This window comes from Suncus etruscus, chromosome 11, assembly GCF_024139225.1.
Source record: "Suncus etruscus isolate mSunEtr1 chromosome 11, mSunEtr1.pri.cur, whole genome shotgun sequence".
Taxonomy (NCBI): Eukaryota; Metazoa; Chordata; class Mammalia; order Eulipotyphla; family Soricidae; genus Suncus; species Suncus etruscus.
This window is the reverse complement of record NC_064858.1, coordinates 109,032,898-109,045,715: the sequence shown is the minus strand read 5'-3', so window position 1 is coordinate 109,045,715 and position 12,818 is coordinate 109,032,898. Positions and strand designations below refer to the sequence as shown.

Sequence of the window (12,818 nt, the reverse complement as noted above, 5' to 3'; positions counted from 1 at the left end):
TGTTACTTAATTCTTACTTCCTTCCTTCTTTCTTTCTTTTTTTAGTGCCCAGAGACAATAGAGTGGGCCAGGAGGACCAGTCCATGGTAGGAAGCTTGCCACAAATAGTTGAGCAATGCCGATTAGGGACAGCTATGACAATGATAGTTGGAACTGATACCTCCTTCTTTCTCACCTCCTTCATTTCCTTGCATTCATCTATTCACGGCACATTTGCTAAGATTTTATGTGCCAGAGACTTGTCTGCAAGTCAGTATGAACAAAAGTCATACAGTCCCAGCCATGGCAATTACTTTCCAGACAGATACTATGGGAATAATGTCCTATGGGGGGCCAGGGTGATAGCACAGCAGTAGGCTGTTAGCCTTGCACGTGGACCACCCAGGACAGACCTGGGTTAGATCCCCAGCATCCCAATTGGTCCCCTGAGTCTGCCAGGAGTGACTTCTGAGCATAGAGCCAGAAGTAAACCATTGAGTACTGCCAGCTGGCCCCCACCAAAAAAAAAAAAAAGAAAGAAAGAAAAGAAAAAAGTCCTCCTGGTCTCTGAATTTGTGTCCCAAACCCCAGAACTTGCTAATGTTACTTCAGACTACAAAGCAGAGTTTACGGCGGCTCTTAAGTGAAGGAAGAGCCTTGAGCAGGAGAAATAATATAGGGCTGATCAGTCATTAGAAATGATTTCTACAGATCATGCTAAATCCAGCAGAAGCATGCTAGGGAAGATGTGCCATGGAGGTGGAGATCAGAGACCTGGTCCTAGGTGTGAGGATGAGGGAAGGGGTTCACCGTCAATCAAGGTTCCTGGGTGGCCTTTAAGTTGGGAAAAACAAGAAACAGACTTTCCTCTTGAGCTTGAAGAAAGCAGCTCTGCTCTCTGGCCTTGGTGGAGCCCAGAGACCCACGTTCAGCCTCTGAGCCACAGAACTGGGAGATCATGGATATGTGTTTTATTTCTTGTTTTGTTTTGTTTTGGTTTTGGTTTTTGGGTCACACCCAGCAGCGCTCAGGGGTTACTATGCTCAGAAATAGCTCCTGGCAGTTAGGCTCAAGGTGGGGGGACCCTACAGGATGCCATATGGGATTCGAACCACCGTCCTTCTGCATGCAAGGCAGACACCCTACCTCCATGCTATTATGCCAGCCCTTTATTTCTTTTTTTTAAGTGAGCAAATATTTTTATATCAGAATATAATTTTTAGAGGATGGCAATGTTAAATAATTCAGGAAACATCTCATTATTGAGTTTTCCTTTCATATACTTCAAATTTGTACTTACTGCCTTTCTCTTCCTGGACATCAGAAGGAACCCCCGGGTATTCAGGGAGAAGTTTGTATTTGTCCAAATAATTTCTGGAAAAAATGTGTCACTTTCAAATTCCTGCATGATTCTTGTCACAAATAGTCTCAAATGACCTGGATTGTTCCTAACTTCCTGCCCCCCACTCTCAGACCATGTCTACTTTATTTGTTGATTCTGGTTGCTCGATAAGTTTTAATTTAAGGCTTCATCAAGGCTTTTGGCAAGAAAATGGGCTCCCGATGGAGGTTCTTTGAGCTCTCTACTGAGAACTCAGTTGATTCTGTCCTTCAAAGGTCGCTTCTTCTCAGGACTGGAGAACCACGGCTTCCTACCCAGGATCACCAACTCTGGTTGGCTCCCTTCTGCTGAAGAGGTGGTGGTCGTGTTTCGGAAACGCATCGATTCGTTTCTGAGTGGGGGCCCGGACAGCTCCCGCTCCTGCCGAGGCCGCCGTGTTCTGGGACTCGCGACGACACAGGGGCGCGCAGGAACCATGCCCGAAGCGACCAACCTGCAGAACGTCCGGCTCGGGAGTATGTCTCGTTCTTTGTGACTTGGTTCAAACACCCGGTTCACGAAGTGGCCCTCGAGCCAGCTCCCCTGGCGCTGGGAGTCCCGATACCTTGGTGTGCCAGGTGTGCATGTGTGTCCTGCGTGACGTGACATCCCTTCCCCCTTGTCCTCAGTCCCCCCGCCCACACACACACTCACACACACTCGCACACACACGCGCACACACACGCACACACACACACACACACGCGCACACACACGCACACACACAGCGGGGCTCCGACACGGCGGGTCCACGGTCGGGGTTCGGCCTCCGGCCGCCGAGGGCGCTGGCGGGCGTGCGGCGGGGGGCGGGCCGGGGCGGGGCGCGGGGCGGCGGCTCCCCGATTCGGGCCGGGGCCGGGACCGGGGCCGGGGCCGGGGCTCCGATCGGGCTCCGCGCGCGCGCACCTGCCCGTCCGTCCGTCCGTCCGCCCGCCCGCCCGCCCGCCCGTCCGCGCCATGGCCCCGTCGCGCCGGCAGCTGGGCCTCCGCGCGGCCTACGCGGGCCTGGGCGCCCTGGCCGGCCTCTCCGCCTTCTGCGTCTGGACCGGGGTGTACGGGCAGCCGGCCACCGCCGCCCTGGGGGGCCTCGCAGGTACGGGGAGCGCGGGGAGGCTCCGGGAGCGCCGGGCCGGGGAGGTGCCCCCACATCGCGCGGGCTCCCGGGCACCCTCTCCGTCTCCATCCCAGCCTCGGAGCCCCCCGAGAGCCCGCAGTCCCCCAAGTCGGGAGACCCCCGGAGCGCCCGCGTACCTTCCTGCCCCTCGGGGTGGCTCCTCCCTGCGCCCAGGGGACCCCGGATGGCGCCCGGGGCGCACCCTCTCTCCCGCCAGGCGCCCGGCCCCCTTCCCTCCCCTCCCCTCCCCTCCTCTCTTCTCCTCTCCTCCGGCGCTTGTCCTAGGGGGTCCCCAGAGGCCGGGGCTGGAGGGAGGACCCAGAGAGCAATTGTGCGTGGAGGAGGAGGAGGAGGAGAGATGGGGGTCCTGGTGCCACCTGCCAACACGGATCCACCTGCCTCCAGCAGAGCCAGAGGCGGCCCCGGGAATCCCACGGAAACCGGCGGAGGCCTGTCCACTGCCCCCCTCTGCTGGGGCTCCCCAGGCTTGCTGCTAACTCCTGCCGACTGCCTGTGGGAGGGAACGGGGTGCAGGGGGAAGGCCCTACCTAGTACCTGCTGGTGGAGGCCTGGGCACAACAGATGGCTGATATTGCGGAACACCCTGGGGCACCACCTCGAACGCTGCGTTGCAGAATTACTGTGAAGACAAAGCATAGGCTGTCTGCTGACTTTCGGGGTCGGGGACCTCCTCAGAGTTGTCCAGGAAGTGTGTATGGGGGGCACACTTGCAGTTCTAGGCCAACCAAGGCAAGTGTCCGAGGAGGTAGTGACGCTTCGCCCCACCGTGCCAAGGAGACCCAGGCCACCCGGGAGTGAGTGCTTGAGGGGCCCTGTGGTGGCAGGACTTGAAGCTGGGTCCGACATTTACTAGGCCTGTGCCCTGACTACTCTGTTCTCTCCTGGCCTCTGCTTTTCTGTTCCTTCTGGTTTGGGGCAGTGCTCTGTGTCCAGGGATCAGTCCTGGCAGTGTGAGGAGGACGATTTGCAGTGCGGAGGATCCATTCGGGCCAGCTACAACATGGTCAAGTGCCTTGTACCGTCTGTACTAGCTGCCCGCTCTACTATCTCTCTGCACTCCAATGGCTTTTTGTTCCCATCAGGTACTGCTTCCAAAACTCATTTCATCCTTATACGAAGCCCGTGAAGTACTCTTACTTGTACCTATTTTACAGATCCGACTTTAACCCAGGCTTAAATAGCTTGCCCGGGGCTACACGGCTCTATGAAGTAATGTGTAGCAAAACAAGGCCCCTAAAGATACTTGTACAGTTGATTATCTAACTAACTCATCACTAAAATCCTCTGCCCAAAGAGTCCCAACGGATTAACTGCAAAGCACAGAGTTTCTCCGTTGCCCCACACTCTCTGGGTCCGTCCCTGGCTAGAGAAGGGCCAGAGGTGGATACCAAGAGGCGGCGATCGAATTGCCATCTTCAGCCATGCCCTGAGGTACTGGAATCACCAGGCAAGGCCAGGCTACTCCCGTCCCTGTTCCTGCGGCTCTTGCTTAGCCTGGGCGCGGCCTGTCCACCTGCTCAGTGAGCCTCAAACCCTCGTTCCTCTCCGCATCCCCAAGGCTTGCTCCTGCTGGTGCTCCCATGTCCTGTCACCCTTTCAGCTTCCCCTAGGGAAGGTGCTTTGAAAGAGGGCTTGCCACAGGCAAGCCCTGTGCTTGCCTGGATTTAAGCCCTGTGAGAGAAGTTGGGCTGGGAGGAGGGCGGACCATACCTGAGGCAGGATGGCTGTCTTTTTGCTTGCTGGGGGGCCACACTTCCTAGTGCTCGGGGCGTTCTCCTGGTTCTGCACTCAGGGATTGTAGATTAAAATATAAAATATAAAGTTCAGGGGCCAGAGAGATAGCATGGAGGCAAGGCGTTTGCCTTTCATGCCGAATGTCATTGGTTCGAATCCCGGAATCCCATATGGTCCCCTGAGCCTGCCAGGAGCGATTTCTGAGTGTGGAGCCAGGAGTAACCCCTGAGCGCTGCCGGGTGTGACCCAAAAAAACAAAACAATAAATAAAATAAAAATATAAAGTTCACCTGTTGGGTGCAGCCACCCCAGGCACCATGTTTCTAATCCCTCAGGCGGACGGACAGGTCTGATAATGCAGGGGACGGAGAAGCAATTCACAAGCAGTCAGTGAAGAAATTCATTGGAGTCAGCTGCTTTATTTTTCACGGCTTTTCTGTCTACCATGATTCTCTCTGCCATCTGCTTTCTTTGCTGAGCTCCCCCTGTGTTGCCTATCCCATGTCTTCTTTTGTCTCTGACCACTTCTGCCCCCAAAAGCCAGCACTCTTTCTTTATTATCCAGAACCACCCACCAGGGTGGGGAGGGCCTGTAATCCGCTCCTGGAGTGCTTGGGGGACCCTATGGGGTACCGGGCATTGAAACCAGGTCAGCTGCATGCAAAGCAAGTGCCCAAGCAGCTGAGCCCTTGCTCTGGCCCCAGAATGGCTCTGTCTCAGTTTTGTAGGTCTTGTAGGTTGGTTGTAGGTTTTGTAGGTCTCCGACTATGACTTTTGGCATATATACGTGCTTGGGGATGTCATTTTTCTCCCTGTAAGAAGGGGGGGATATGTCACCGAAAGAAATGCTCTCGGAGCCCCCTTCCCCCTGTTGTGAAAAGTTGCTTGTGCTGACCTCTGGGAGCTGCTAAGGGAATGTCTGCATGAGAAGCCCTGGGGGATTCCCTCTGCCCCAGATGCTGCCCTGTCCCCCAGGCAGGTAGGTTGGCTATGGAGCTGCCTGGAGGGAAGAGGGACTTGAGTCACAAGCTTCCTGTGGGAGTTGGGTGGTGGCACTCCCTGAGTCTGACCTGGACCGTGGGGAGGTGGCTGTGGAAGAACCATAGCTGCCTGAGGGAGTTGGGGGGAACTTGGGGGTTGCCAGGCCAAGGTCATGTGGGGGCTCTGAGAGGGTATTGAGCTGCCTCCTTCCTCTCTGAATGGAGTGGGTGGCCTGAAGCATCAGCAAATTCACGGGGAGAACCCTGCTCCTGACTCAGCATTTTCCAGCCCAGAAACTGCTGAGTCACGGAGGACTGTCCCATCTGTGCCGTTTGCGACTCTCAGCCCAAAATTCTGGGAAGGAGAGCTCTTGGCGTGGGGTGGGGGCTTCTGCTCCTGTCCCGGGGATGTGTGGAAGCAGCAGCCTGGAGGCCAGACCCTCGAAGACACCACAGTTTTGTGAGGAAACAGCTCTGCTGTGAACCTGCCAGCACAGGCTTTCTCAGCCTTTTCCAGACCATATTTTCTTCCTGTGGCATCCCTGTCCTGCCAGCTGGCCCCTCAGTCTCATGCCATTTTTTCCCCCATTGATGCAATATTTTACCTGTGACCCCCTTGGAATAACCTGAGGGCCCACACAGGTTCATCTTGCCCCTAATTGGGAAACACTGGTAGACCATTGAAAGATGAAAAGGATATAAAAGTGCCCTCAAGGGGCTGGAGAGATAGCATGGAGGAAAGGCGTTTGCCTTTCATGCAGGAGGTCATCGGTTCGAATCCCAGCGTCCCATATGGTCCCCCGTGCCTGCCAGGAGCAATTTCTGAGCATGAAGCCAGGAGTAACCCCTGAGCACTGCCGGGTGTGACCCAAAAACTACCAAAAAAAAAAAAAAAGTGCCCTCAAGGGGCCAGAGCGATAGCATAGTGGCAAGGCATTTGCCTTGCATGCTGATGACCCGGGACAGACCCAGGTTCGATCCCCAGCATCCCATCTGGTTCCCCGGGCCTACCAGGAGCGATTTCTGAGCGCAGAGCCAGGATTAACCCCTGAGCACCTCGAGGGTGTGGCACAAAAACAAACCAAAAAAAGTGTCGCCAAGAGTCAAAATGTCAGGGCAGAGCTATACTACAGTAAGTAGGGTGTTTGCCTTGTTTGGGACTGACCTGGGTTCGATCCCCAGCATTCCATATGGCCCCTAAGCCCTGCCTCACTCAGGAATGATTCCTGAGTACTGAGCCAAGAGTAACCAACACTTGAGCACTGCCTGGGTGTGCCCTCTCCCTCCCCGCCCCCCCCAAAAGAAAAGAAGAAAAAATCTAAATGGCTGGGCTATCCCTTTTGAGTCACATGGCAGGAGGGGCTGCTGGCCTTGCTGTTCTCTTGTGGAACCCCATCCCCATCTCCATCTCAGCCTCTGGGTAATCCCGCTTGGAGGAGGCAGGGAATGTGGAATGCACCATCGGTGTCCAGTTTTCCGGGCCAGGCTTCCTGGAGACCAGCGTGCCCCAGGGAAGGTGCGGGCTGGGTCAGCCACCCACTGCTGCTGCCCGGTCACCTCGGGTGACGTTGGCTGGGGAAGGTCTCTCTGGCGAGGACAGTGATGAGTGCTAGGGTGGGGGAATGGGCCTGTTTCCAGACTTGACTGGTGCTTATCAGGGGGTGACTTCACCCTGTGTGCAAGGAAACAAGAGGTGGGTAAAGTTGTGCCTGCTTGTTCACTTGAAGAACTGGGACCCCAGACCCACCTCCCTGAATGGCCCAGCCCCCTGCTCCTGTTTAGCGAGGTGGAGGAGTCTGGAAGGTTGGAAAGCTCTGCACAGCAGGGTCCCAGGGCTGGAGATGCCTCTTAGCGGACCCCCTCCCCCTGCCACCCCCCCTTCAGCAAGTTCTCACCCAGAAATTGCTGACTCACAAAGGAACTGCTCTGACCTTATTTTCCTCTGAAGCTGCCCTCCAGAGTCTCTGAGTAGCCCAGGGTCTCAGTTCTCATCGGCCTCCTGAAGTCAACATGTGGTGCTGCCCACACCGAGATCCATTTTTTTGGGGGAGGTAGGAAGGCACACCAGGGGTTACTTCTGGCTCTGCACTCAGAAATCACTCCTGGCAGGCTTGGGGACAATGTAGGATGCTGGGAACCGAACCCAGGTTCGTTCAAGGTCGGCCACTTAAAAGGCAAACGCCCTGCCACTGTGCTATCGCTCTGGCCCTACCCTGCCCTTCTTGATGTGCCCAGAGACATTAGGCCTTCTCTTTCAGAGACACCCCTCCCCCTGGGAACACGAGGGCATCATGTGCAGGGACAGGAACACAAGGACAGCATGTGAGGGGACAGAGAGGCCTGCTGGGAAAGGTGGCCCCACCCAGGTCAGTGTCAGCGGAGGCCACAGGATGTGTCTGACTGTCACGGGCCTGCCTCAGCTTCCTGCCCAGTGGAGATTGAGGACCATGGTCCTGCTCATCTATCTTAGGGGTAGAAGGGCCCACCTTCCTGGCCCCAGTCCTTAAAGAAGGTGGGGGGTGGGCCAGAGCAGAGCTGGGACAGGGCAGTCAGGGAGGGAGGGAGGGGAAGCGCCTCCACTTAGGTGGAACTCTGGGCTCGCCCAGGTCCCAGCAGAGGCCTCTGGGCAGTTCTAGTTTGGGACCTGCAGATCCCAGAGCCTGCTAAAGTCCAGGCTTGGCCCAAGTCTCTTGGTTTCTCCCTCTCACCCAGATGCCAGAATTGTAACAGATCTAAGCCAGAGCCCCATGATGCTCCCCTCCTGCTTTTAGTTCTAATTAAATGATCATCATAAGAAATACCTTGGGCATACTAAAAAGAACCAGTAATTGGAGGAACTTCTCAACACCACAAATTCTTACCGCAAGTTCACTCCAAGCACTGCCCCTACCCAGGCTTCCTATCAGCTTCCCTTCTTGCTCTCCTTTGCCACAGATAACTGCTTTCCTCAACCCTTGCTTCCTGCATGCAAGGCCGCTGTGCATGCTGCCTGGGCAGCCCCCTCGGCCTCCAGGCCTCCCAACTCCTCACACCCAACGCCCACGGAGCAACTGGCGATTCTCAGCTGGCTGTGGTTCTGCCTCTTTCCCTGAGGCCTCTCCGGGACACCCCTCAGGACCTGCTCCCGGTCCTTGCCAGTGGGATTGATACTTGTTCCACTCTTTGTGCTGCACTGGCAGGCACCACTTCACATAGAGAGTGCCCATTGTGGCAGCTGAGTGGCAGCTGGCATCAGTGGGGATGGCCCAGCCAGTCCCAGAAAAGCGTGGTTGTGTGAGTGTGTGTGTGTGTGTGTGTGTGTGTGTGTGTGTGTGTGGAGTGGGGGTCAGCTTGCTCTTTGCTGCAGACTGGAAGGAGCAACTTGGAAGCAGGCCAAGAGAAGGAAGTTGGTCACTGGTGCCAAGCAACTGTGGCTTTTTTATTCTGTAAGACCCGTGCCTGGGTTTGGAGAGCCCCACTGCCCAAGAGTGCAGCCACGGCCTAGCTGAGGAGACCGTGGACTGAAAGGTGGGCGAGAACAGACTGAGAGGATGGCCTCCCACCTCAGGTTGGCAGGGCAGCCAGTGGGAAGTTCCAGAAAACAATCTGGCCTCTGCCTTCTCAAACGTTCTGAGTTCCCAACTTCTTTTAACACCCTCCACCCCAAAGTCAGGGAATCCCACAGGAATCTTATTGATGTGGATTGTATCTGTCTTAAGGTATCAGAAATGAAAACAGTACATTTTAGAACCTTTTGAAGTAGTATAAAAATAAAAAATGTGTTCCCAAACCAAAAATATTAGGAAGAAGAATGGTATGGAGATATATATCATGTTGGATATGCTATAATCTTGATAACATATAATGACATATCACATATAATAATTACATGTTAATAATATACCATATAAATCTTTGGTTTTTGGACCACACCCAGCAGTGTTCAAGGCTAACTCTTAGCTCTGGATCACACCTAGTGGGCTCAGGGGACCCTAAGGGGTTCCAGGGATTGAACCCTAAGTCTGTTGCATGCAAGGCAAATGCAAGGGTAAATATGCCCTACCCGGGGCCGGGCGGTGGCGCTGGAGGTAAGGTGCCTGCCTTACCTGCGCTAGCCTAGGAGACGGACCGCGGTTCGATCCCCCGGCGTCCCATATGGTCCCCCAAGCCAGGAGCGACTTCTGAGCGCATAGCCAGGAGTAACCCCTGAGCGTTACCGGGTGTGGCCCAAAAACAAAAAAACAAAACAAAACAAAAAAAAATATGCCCTACCCGTTGCACTCTCACTCTGGCCCCTGATTTTATATCTTTGCAGATAACCTCCATCTGGCTAAACAAAAGATGTGGGTCAAGTCTCTTACTTGTTTCTGCTCTCATGCCTGAAAAACAGGCTACAAGCAGGGCTGAGTTGGGAAGACCAGTGTGGTCTTATGCAGATAGGCCTGACCTGTGGGCCCCTAGACTCGAGGGTCCCGGGTGAGGAGAGGCGAGACACAGCACCCACTGACTGAGTCTATCCTGCAGGTGTGCTGGCGCTGTGGGTCCTGGTGACACACGTGATGTACCTACAGGATTACTGGAGGACCTGGCTCAAGGGCCTGCGGGGCTTCTTCTTCGTGGGCGTCTTCTTCTCTGTGGTCTCCGTCACTGCCTTCTGCTCCTTCCTCGCACTGGCCATCACCCGACACCAGAGTGAGAGCTGGGCTGGGCTGGGAGCTGAGCACTGTGGGAGTGTGGGGACAAGTGGGAGGATTCAGAGTGGAACCAAGAGTCTGTATTGGATTATATATAGTTTATATAGATTCTGTATTGGATTATACATATATACACACATATATATATAATATGTATATACATATATATAAAATGTAGGTTTGGAGCACTGGGCTTACACTTCCATTCCCACAACCGGGTACGCTTTTATTAGTGAGAGAATCAGAGCAGGCTTGCAGGGGTGCATGAAATGCAGGAAAAGATTAAGGTGGCATGGGTGGGCATGTTATGTTTTTTAACCCTGTAGGCTGGTCCAACCTGGGTGGGAGCGCCCCCTAGCGACTGTAGCCAGCTACATCCGAATCCCGAAGGCTGGTGGATGCTAAATCCTGGGTAAAGGTTGTCCAGGCAGGGCAAATGATGGAGGCCCGGGATTGGCTGGCCCCACCTTCAGTGCTTCGCACTGCTTCCTGCTCTGAGCCCTGGTTGTATGCACAATCTGGCCAGAGATCTTCCGTCCAGCCTGTGATGGAAGGATTTGGAAGAGGGGCCCTGGGCAGTGGGTATGGACAGAGGGCAAGGACCCCCTATTCTCAGCTGGACTCCTCTCCCTGCAGGCTTCATAAACCCCAACAGCTACTACCTCTCCTGCGTCTGGAGCTTCATCGCCTTCAAGTGGGCCTTTCTGCTCAGCCTGTATGCCCATCGCTACCGGGCGGACTTTGCCGACATCAGCATCCTGAGCGACTTCTGACCCCGGGGTGAGGGCTGTGCTCCCCGGGAGTCCTGCAGACCTGGACTTGGCCTCTGAAACAACTGTAGGGCCTGGCCCACTCCCTGGATTCTGGGGATCCAGAACCGAGTGGCAGGAAAAGCACAGCAGGAGTGTGGCTTCCCTGGAAACCAGCCTATCCTCTGGGGAAAGATCTGGGTGACATGGAAAGGAGGTCCTGCCCGCTGTTTTCATGGGCTGGCACCTGGCTCCAGAGTTTCACAGATGGAGCTTCTGAGCAGGGCCAGAGCCAGAATTCGGGAAGGCAGAGGGCTCCGTGAAGTCCGTGGTGTGCTAGGGGCAGGTTGTTAGGCCTGTGAAACCGGGGCAGCCAGACCTGCCCTGACTTAAGACATCCTGGTCCCGACCCCACTCCCAGCACCCTTCCTCTTGGCCCCAGGGATTGCCTGTCACTTCTCTCCTCTGTTCCAAGACAGCCCCGGGCTCCTCTCCCCAGGCCTGGGGCATGGTCTGGAGCGTGCTGTGCTGTGCTGCACCCTGCTATGCTCCATCCTCTCTTCACCACACCTGTCATCGCTCTTGCCACCGTCCCCACCCCCCTCAAGGGCAGGGCTGCCCCTGAAGGCAGATGAAGTAAGGGTTTGAGGGCAAGTGCTCCTGCCAACAGAAGGGCTTTGGCAGCCCTTCTTTAGGCAGCCCACCATGGAGTTTAGTTTCCACCCCACTGCCTCCCTCTGCCCCTATGGCACCCCAGTCAGCCTGGCCATGAGAATCCTGCCACAACCCCACCTTCCCCAACTTGGATCACCTGAAGCTTTTATCTTTAAAAAAAAAAAAAACTCCCTTGGCCCCCACACTGGCCAAGGACTCCTCTGTCTGGGGTGATTGGACAGCGGTGACAGGGTTTCTGTTGGGCCACCTTTGTGCAGTCAGCCCCGTTCCCACCACGTGTCCAACCAACCCCTCAGCTCTTGCCTTATTTGTGTCATTCTCACTTTGAGCAGGAAATAGAGATTTCTACCAGACACCTGGTGTCTCGTTGGTTCTGTCTTACTGCCCTAGGAGGTCTCTGCTGGAGACCCTCTCCGCACCTTGGCAGAGGTGACCCCCCAACTCAGCAGGGTCCTCTCCCCCCAGCCAGGAGGATGCCTGTGGTACAGTCCCAAGGGCCCTGTGAACTCTGTGCCTGTCCCTGAGAGGCCAGGGTGGACTTCCACCCGCTTCCCTCTCTTCTCCTCTGGGCTGCGGGGCCAGGGGCTCCTCCTGCTGGCTGCCTTAGCGCACATCAGACTCCGAACTCTTTGGGGCCACACTTGGTTACGCTCATAGGTTGCTCCTGGCTCTGCACTAAGGAATGACTCCTTGCGGTGCTTGGGGGAACATATGGGACGCCAGGAATTGAACCCAAGAAGTCCACATGCAAAACAAGCACCCTCCCCACTTTACTACTGCTCCAGCCCAACTCTGAACTCTCTTTTGGGGGGGACTTGGGGGCTACATGGGGTGGCACTCCACTCAAAAATCGCTCTTAGCAGGCTTGGGGAACATATGGGATGTTAGAGATTGAAGCCGGTTGGACTGCGAGCAAGGCAAACACCCTACTGCTGTGCTATTACTTCAGCCCTAGACTCTGAACTCTTAGGCGCCAGTTCTTCTTCCTGCTTTATGCTGGGGGAGCTTATCGGGGCTTGCTGCCTCACTCATTCTCTCTCGAGGCTCCTTGTGTGTTCATGCAGTCACCGTGTTAGAACAGGAAGGACCATAAACTTGTCTATTTCTGGAGGCTTGTACTGCTACACAAAGGACAAAGATGATGCGACTAACGCAGGCTCCCAGCTGGGACCTGAACCCCAGTAGGAGACTCACCCCCTCAGCACTGGTATCCCACCCTTCGCTGGTACCACCCCACCATTCCAGGGGCCCTAGCCAAAGCTGCCACTACTTAACTATTTGTGCCCTTGAGGTGGGCAGGTAAGGGGAATTCCCCGCAAGATCTTGTGGAAAGGCAGGGAGCAGGGAAAGGGAGCCCCAGCCTGCCAGTCTCCATCACTCTACCTTCCACATGTTGTGAGCGTCTCACAACCTCTTTTTCCCCAGGAGGCCTTTTCACATGTACACTTAAGGCAAATAAAACATTTATTGTTTATATTTTCCCCCCATTTTCCTTTTTTTTTTTTTTTTACA

The 12,818-nt window shown here is 55.1% G+C and overlaps 1 protein-coding gene and 1 pseudogene across 1 annotated transcript; one reads left to right on the top strand and one right to left on the bottom strand.

Annotated features, from left to right (window-relative positions):
• Window positions 1-1,213: 1,213 nt before the first annotated feature.
• On the bottom strand, window positions 1,214-2,319 carry LOC126022211 (dihydrofolate reductase-like; annotated as a pseudogene).
• On the top strand, window positions 2,294-11,431 carry SLC48A1 (solute carrier family 48 member 1). The gene is made up of 3 exons (XM_049783955.1): window positions 2,294-2,453; window positions 9,713-9,880; window positions 10,519-11,431. Exons 1-3 carry the CDS (start codon window positions 2,318-2,320, stop codon window positions 10,653-10,655), a joined length of 441 nt encoding a protein of 146 aa, XP_049639912.1. The 5' UTR covers window positions 2,294-2,317; the 3' UTR covers window positions 10,656-11,431.
• Window positions 11,432-12,818: the final 1,387 nt, after the last annotated feature.